Source organism: Arachis hypogaea, chromosome 16 (genome assembly GCF_003086295.3).
Source record: "Arachis hypogaea cultivar Tifrunner chromosome 16, arahy.Tifrunner.gnm2.J5K5, whole genome shotgun sequence".
In the NCBI taxonomy this organism is placed as follows: Eukaryota; Viridiplantae; Streptophyta; class Magnoliopsida; order Fabales; family Fabaceae; genus Arachis; species Arachis hypogaea.
In genome coordinates, this window is record NC_092051.1 from 26,817,983 (window position 1) to 26,825,532 (window position 7,550).

The 7,550-nt window shown below is 34.4% G+C and overlaps 1 protein-coding gene and 1 long non-coding RNA gene across 5 annotated transcripts; both read left to right on the forward strand.

Annotated features, from left to right (window-relative positions):
- Positions 1 to 209: 209 nt before the first annotated feature.
- LOC140179720 (uncharacterized) lies at positions 210 to 1,277 on the forward strand. The gene is made up of 2 exons (XR_011873541.1): positions 210 to 637; positions 1,090 to 1,277. It is a non-coding gene; the product is annotated as an uncharacterized lncRNA (long non-coding RNA).
- A 1,482-nt stretch (positions 1,278 to 2,759) lies between these two features.
- LOC112758705 (U-box domain-containing protein 3) lies at positions 2,760 to 7,291 on the forward strand. Of its 4 annotated transcripts, none has more exons than XM_025807425.3 (6): positions 2,827 to 2,944; positions 3,105 to 3,421; positions 3,814 to 4,094; positions 4,211 to 4,327; positions 4,505 to 6,415; positions 6,728 to 7,291. In XM_025807425.3, exons 2-6 carry the CDS (start codon positions 3,403 to 3,405, stop codon positions 6,791 to 6,793), a joined length of 2,394 nt encoding a protein of 797 aa, XP_025663210.1. In that variant the 5' UTR covers positions 2,827 to 2,944; positions 3,105 to 3,402; the 3' UTR covers positions 6,794 to 7,291. The 4 variants fall into 4 exon arrangements, with proteins under 4 accessions (XP_025663212.1, XP_025663210.1, XP_072076237.1 ...); XM_072220136.1 differs by having other exon boundaries at positions 2,849 to 2,944; positions 3,811 to 4,094; XM_025807427.3 differs by lacking the exon at positions 3,105 to 3,421 and having other exon boundaries at positions 2,760 to 3,054.
- Positions 7,292 to 7,550: the final 259 nt, after the last annotated feature.

A 7,550-nucleotide genomic window follows, 5' to 3' on the forward strand; every position in this document is an offset into this window, starting at 1 on the left:
TAAATAAACTACTTTGCTTTTTCTTATAGTAAGTTCTCTTATTAGTAATGTCTTAATCCATAGTGCTTCTTTAAGTATGACACATTTTACGACGTTAAATAATTGAAGCAAGTCTGCCAAATTCTCAATATCAGAATTAATTAGGTCTAACTACTTTAATCTCATTATTAGATTAAGTCACTACAATACGGACGGAGGATTGCGGCGGCCAGTTAGCGTCGGTTCATGTAATTACTATTAAGTTGAAAGATTGCGGTTGTTTGATCGGTGATTTTATTAACCGCAGCAATATTTGATAAATTAATCTAATACCTGCTAAAGCCTAAAAGATTATTTTAATTTGGAACTTTTTCAGAATCTGTACATTTGAACTTCTCTCAAATACCCTAATCCACAAATCCTCTTTCTCCCACAAACCCTTACCAATCCGTTGTCTTTCACTGCGGCGTTACCATCATCACTCAACGTGACGTCGTCGTCGTTGTTGCCACTCTATCTTGGAAGCTGACAATTTTCTGCCGCTTTTTCACCGAAATCGCTGCTCCTTCACTGTTCTTCACCAATCGTTGTTCGTTGCCGCTTTGCCATGGCTCCGTCGTCTCTTTGTCATGCTTCCTTTCCGTTATCGAGGACCCTGGTTAGTGTTTTTTCCCTTTTTATATTTTTTTTTGGTGTGATTTGAAAAAGTAAAATAACAAGAAGCTTGAGAGCACCACTATCAAGAACAAGTTCGCACACTGGACTCTATCGGCAGAACAAGTACTCTGATTCAAAGAGTGTGCCACTTCTGAATCTCACTCATTCTCATCTTACATGGTTTAACTTCTAGCATTAGTCTTATGCTCTCATATTTATCATGAACCTAAACAATTTGAATTATTATATTATTATTTAATAAAAGAAGAATTTCATTAAGATGAGGAAAATGATAACATAAAATAGAGGATAGAAGTTGGATCAAGGTTTATCGTAATGGCGATCTTGTTATTGTGTTATTAATTTGTGCTTTGCGTTGAGCTATCTTTGTGCATTATGCAATGTATCTTCTTATTGTTTATATTGACTAATATGAGGTACTTTTCGTTGCAGTGTGTTGTTTTGGAGCTAATGAATATGAAGAAGGAGCTTATTTATTAATTTGTCAAAGTGATTAATACATCAATGCAAGATTATTTTATTGTTAGTTTAAAGGTGAATATTACTATGACCTCAAATGGATTCATTTTGTACTCAAACATTGTAATTAGATTTTATGATCAATTATTGATTATTATGTTTATCTTCTTATATTAGTTAAGTTCATCGCATGTATATTAATAATATTAAGTGTATTTTCTAATGTAAATATCTTAAATTTGATCAATCATTATGTAAAAGAAAATAGGAGTATGACAAAAAAAAAAAAGGGTCAAGAGCGTGTAATATTACCAATTTTTTAATTTCACGGTAGATTGCGGCGGTTTAAACTGCTTATTTTTTTTAACCCGTGTGCTAAATTGCGGTGGTTTTAGAACCGCCGGTAAACATGACGGAAATTGTGTCATTCACATTTGTCGGCGGTTTTTTACACGATGGCCGCAAAATATTGATTTAGTGGCGGTTATACTGGCAGTTACTAAAAACCGCCACCAAACTTAGTGCCGGCGCCAATATCCTTGGCAGTATGATGAACCGCCGGCCATTGATTTTGTGGCGGTTTAAAACTGCCGCTAATTAAGAAAAAAACCGTCACCATTACACGCTCCGTTGTAGTGAGTTACAACAAAATTGGTGGACTCTATAGAACATTCTATATATGTAAAAACTTATTTTTCTTAAAATTCCATATCTCAACCTTTAAAATTGCATAGCTAGGTAAAATTTACATTAATTAAAGCTACAATCTACTTCCAATGCAGCAAGCTACCTTTGAAGTTTGAACACAAGAGGTCAATGTTCATTCTTTCAGTCCCATATTTACGTGCGTCTTGTTTCACTCCCATAATTTTTTTAAACTGTTAGTAAACAAATCTGATGATCAAATTTATTAAGGGAATAGGAGAAAGATAAATTCTGTGAGTTTGATTTGAGTAAGATACATAAATTTGGAGATAAATTTGTGCATTAAAAATGTTTAAAAATTAAGTTACACAAATCTAAAAATCATATTTGTACATTATAAAATTTTAAAAATTTAGGCATATAAATTTATATTTTTTATATGATTAAATACACCATATTTTAACAATACTGCTAAACACCATTACAGGACACATTCTTAGATATGAAAGGAATTTCTTAATAACATTCCAGCCATGAAAATTTTAGAACCCAATAAATAATAATAATAATAATAATAATAATAATAATAATAATAATAATAAACAAAATGAGACAACAATATTATAAGACGGAAGAATGTCCCAACAAAAAATTGCTTTTCGTTCATTCCAATTTCCATCCATACCTCTGTCTACTCATAAGAATATGTATTTGCTAAGATAAAAAAAAAAAAAAATATTCCATCACCATGAGTGTCTGTGATGATAATAAAAAAACCTTAATTTATTATAATAATAAATTATTTTAATAATATTAAATTTAAAATTTATTAATTAAAGATTCATCTGTCTCTGAAAATTTAAAAACTAACCGCTAATAAATAAAAATATTTATATTTTAATGTGATAGAAGAAAGTAATATTGTTGAAAGATGAAAGATTAAGATAATTAATTAAAACAGTGAAACAAATTTGAAGTTAATTGAATGTTTGGAGTTTGAGATAGATGGCAACAAATAGGTCCAACCGTATAAGATATTGGACCCACAGCATTAACCCCTATTATTTTTTATTTTTTATTTGTTAATTTGATAAAAGATTTTCTCTTTAGCTATTGGACCCTCTCTGCCTCAGGCTCTGTTCAAGGATGAACACACAGCCATCAATGGATGAATAAATCAAAGGTATGACCTTCAAAATTCAGAATAAAGAACGAACCTCTTTCATTCTGGAAACTTCCATTTCTCATGGCTTCAAATTGATCACGATCTGTTCTTCACAACCATGCATATAGGTACGCAAACGCAAAACTCCAATTAATGCGTTTTTTCCATGATTTCTTAGGTGCTCTTTTCGACTTTATGATTCGTTAGGGGGAATATGAGTTTTGTGTGGAATAATGATGATGGTGCTATGAATTTGAGGAATTCTTGAGTTGGTTATGGAATGATATGTTCTTTTTTCATGTAATTGGTGGAACCATTGGGGACTTGTCAAGAAGAAGAGAGGGCTAATTGAATTTTGAGCATTTAATTAATGGATGGTTCTGAAAGGTGAAGAATTGTATGAATTAGGATGAATTGAGCTTAGATGTTTGCTCCCATGGTGATTTTACTGGAACTTCTGAAAGTTGTTGTTCTGCATGCTCCATTTTCATTGGGGTAGGCATGTTTCAGCTAACTGCATTTGGCCTCTTTTAATTTTATACTAGAACCATTTTATGTTCATGCGAAATCCAGCTCCCATTCTGCGATTTGATTTCGTTTCAGTTGGTTTTGTGCACATTTTGTTTATTTTATCTGCTTTGGTATGAGATTCAGATATTCTTAAGTACTGTAGTGTTTAGTTGCTGATCTAAGGTTTTGCATGGACACAAACTTTTGGTGACACTATTGGAAATATCTCAATAATGGAGTCTACTTTAATCACTTAATGTTGTTGGATGACTTGGCAAAGAAGAAAATATAAAAATGGAGCTATTTTAGTATTAGAAATTTTCCTTCTTTTTTTTTTCTTTTGGTAATATGTGTTTGTTATGATGTTACCAAAGCAGGTCAAACGAGTACAACTTCAGCGAAATGTCTCATCAACAGCATTTCACGATTCATTCATCTAGTTTCTTGCCATACGGTAAAGCCTACCCCCCTTAAGAAGAACTTTGATAATATGGTTAGTGTGTTGAAGCGTTTGAAACCTGTGCTCGATGATGTTGTGGATCACAATCTCCTTTTGGAGGAAAATCTGTATAGAGAATGCGAGGAATTGGATATGTTGGTTAATGAAGCTAAAGAGCTCATTGAAAAATGGGGCCCAAAGATGAGCAAGATTCGCAGCGTAAGTAGTTACATATATTCTTATGTTCAATTTGATATCATTATAACGTTATTGCATTTGGTAAGTCTTTTCTCTGGAAGATGTTAACTCTTTTTTTGGGGTTGTTCTATTTTCAGGTTCTTCGAAGTGGTGAATTGCTGATCAAGTTACAGAGTGCTTCACTTGATATTTGTCGTGTGATTGTTAGATCCCTAAAGTCACCTTCAAATGCTTCAGTTTTGTCCAATCTTCAGGTATGCCAAAGTTGGAAGTTAATTGTTTCCCGATTACTATTGTCCTCACACCATTTCAGTTCCAACGGACAAGGACGGTAAAAAAATAACAAAAAATCCTCGTTTCTTCTATTTGTTAAAATTTTTTTGGTATATTTGATCAATAAACTGTGAGACTAATTGTTTCAAACTTTTCAGCAATATATGCAGGAACTTCAGGGTCTTAAGAAGGAGACAGCAGTGGTCTATATAGAAGAAGCACTTAGAAACCAAAGGAATAATGTTCAAACTTCAAATGATCGTCTAAAAGGAATTATTGAGTTACTTCACCTTACATCAAACCAGGAGCTTTTAAAAGAAAGTATTGCTGCGGAAAAGGAAAGGTTGAACACTGAAGTCAATAAAATGAAAGAGGAATTGGATGAAATTAACCAAATTGTGAATCTTGTCTGCAACTTACGCGAGTATGTGTTGAAATTTGAGTGCCGTGAAGTCAAACACGGTGTCTCTATCCCACAATACTTTAGATGTCCTTTATCATTGGAACTTATGTCAGAACCTGTTATTGTGGCTTCTGGTCAAACATACGAGAGGCAATCCATTCAAATGTGGCTTGATCATGGCCTGACTGTTTGTCCCAAGACTCATCAGAGACTTTCCCATACAAATCTTATTCCGAATTATACCGTGAAAGCTATGATAGCAAACTGGTGTGAGGAACATGCTGTCAAACTTCCCAATAACTCTAAGCCTAAAAGTTCTTACCATGTTTCAACCTCGTCAGATCATTCATTTCCTCAAGATTTTGATCCTGTGTGTAGTTTTGGGTCTTCACATAGTAGCTATTCCACTTCAAAATCGTCCCCTCAAACTGGAAGTGCATTTGAGAAGCAAAATGGTGATGGTTCTTTCAGACTAAGTGGAGAATCAAATGGATGCAGGAGTGGAGACACAGAAAAGTTTGACCACTCATCCCCTGAGGCTTCATGTAGTCACAGCAGAAGTGAATCAGTGTCAAGTTCTATTTCTAGCAGTGATTATGTATATCCAGTTTCAAAAGGGGTGTCAGCCATACCTAATAAGCATCAAAATGTGTTGTGCAGAGAAATCATAAATGAGCATCCTGCAAATAAAGAATCAGGGATTTCTACTCGGTTTTCAGGAAAGCAATCTCAAATCCCTGAATCCAAAATTGTAGGGGTGGAGAACGGAAATAATCATAGAAAGAATAATAATATTATTAATAGCCACACGGAAGTTGATTCGGTTCCTGCTTCCAACTTACAGCATGATGAACTAACTACCATATCTCATGTCAACAAGTTGATTGAAGACCTTCAGAGTAAGTCAAATGAGGTGCAAACTGCTGCTGCAGAAGAATTGAGGCTCCTTACCAAGAATAACATGGAAAACCGTGTCATTGTTGGTAAGTGTGGCGCAGTTACACCATTACTTTCGCTGCTGTATTCGAATGTGAAGATAACACAAGAACATGCTGTGACAGCTCTTCTGAATTTGTCAATTTACGAGGACAACAAGTCTTTGATTATGGAAGCAGGAGCCATAGAACCACTGATCCACGTTTTGAAGACAGGAAATGATGGTGCCAAGGAGAATTCTGCAGCAGCACTATTCAGCCTCTCCGTAATAGAAAACAATAAGGAAAAAATTGGTCGTTCCAGTGCAGTTAAAGCTTTGGTGGATCTTCTAGCCTCAGGAACACTAAGGGGAAAGAAGGATGCTGCCACTGCTTTATATAACTTATCAATATTTCACGACAATAAAGCTCGGATAGTTCAAGCTGGAGCTGTGAAGTATCTGTCTCAGTTATTGGACCCAGCTGACAGAATGGTTGACAAGGCTGTTGCTCTTTTAGCAAATCTCTCAACAATTGCAGAGGGTCGAATAGAAATAACAAGGCAAGGGGGAATTCCCTTGCTAGTTGAAATTTTGGAGTCAGGTTCTCAAAGGGGGAAGGAAAATGCTGCTTCTATTCTCTTCCAACTATGCCTTCATAGTTCGAAGTTTTGTACCCTCGTTCTGCAAGAAGGAGCTGTACCACCCCTAGTTGCATTGTCTCAGTCCGGCACGACAAGAGCAAAAGAAAAGGTTTGGTTCCATAATTTGCTATTCCCATCTATGTATTTAGCATTTAGGGTTTAGGGTTTAGTCTTTTTCACTGTTGGTTGAAACTAAGTGCTGATATCATTTTAATCACACTTTCCCTTTGATCTAAATATCATTCCAGTAGAAACCATAATGCATGATATCCTAAAGGAAATATTAATTTTCAAACAGAATTTTCAGTTATGCACAAAACTTAACGGATTAGTGAAGTCATGACATGTATATCATTTCTCGAGCCATTAACTTGTTCTAAACTGCGGAAGAAAAGCTAATGTGTTGTCCGAATGCATGCAGGCGCAACAGCTACTCAGTCATTTCCGTAATCAGCGTGAAGTGGCTGCCGGGAAGGGAAGATCATGATGACAGAAATTTTTGGTTATTGCATTGCCCTTTTGCTTTCTTACCTTAGTAGCTTGTGTGAAAATCATGTTCCTCCATCATTTTATGTCGCTGCCATTTAGCACTTCTAGAACTCCTTTCATTTCATTAATTTTGTTATTATCATTATCATTTTTTCCTGATGCATCATTTGTGTCACAAGATCAAGCTCTTTTTCTTTTTGTAAAGTTCAAAATGGCACTTCAATATTATGTAGGGTATTTATTTTCCATTTTTCAAACTTTTTTGTTCTTCTGTTGGCTTTAGTGATTTTGTTTCTTTGTAGTGAAGAGTACCATTTTTAGGAGGATATATTTATATAGGCATTTCTAAGCTCTAAAACAGTGTTTTGTTGTTGGAGTCATTAACTTATGTGGTCCTAAGTCACTGTTGTACATATTTGTAGTTGTCCATATATATGTATGTATGTATGTATAGATTCTCGTGGTCTATAATAAATTATGGTACCTTGTTCTGCAATTTGAGCACTCTAACTTCATTACTATTTATTCAAACCTTGTATTAATTAATCTTTGCTTTTGCTTTGACTTGTATAGTTTTATCTGCTTCATACGGATGGTAAGCTTTAGATCATTGACCTTGTGTATTGACGTTTTACGGGGTAATGCTATGCTACGGTGAAGTGTGAAGTTTGGTGAAAAGTGAAAATTAATTTTTTTTAATAAAAAAGCCCCACAAAAAATATCATGTTCAATGAAAATGTTTTTTTTTTTTTTTT

What these genes read in the sequence shown, in the direction of transcription:
- LOC112758705 (XM_072220136.1), top strand. An exon ending in AGATGAGCAAGATTCGCAGC is followed by an intron (nt 4,095 to 4,210) that starts GTAAGTAGTTAC and finishes TTCTATTTTCAG; the next exon opens with GTTCTTCGAAGTGGTGAATT. An exon ending in CAGTTTTGTCCAATCTTCAG is followed by an intron (nt 4,328 to 4,504) that starts GTATGCCAAAGT and finishes CAAACTTTTCAG; the next exon opens with CAATATATGCAGGAACTTCA.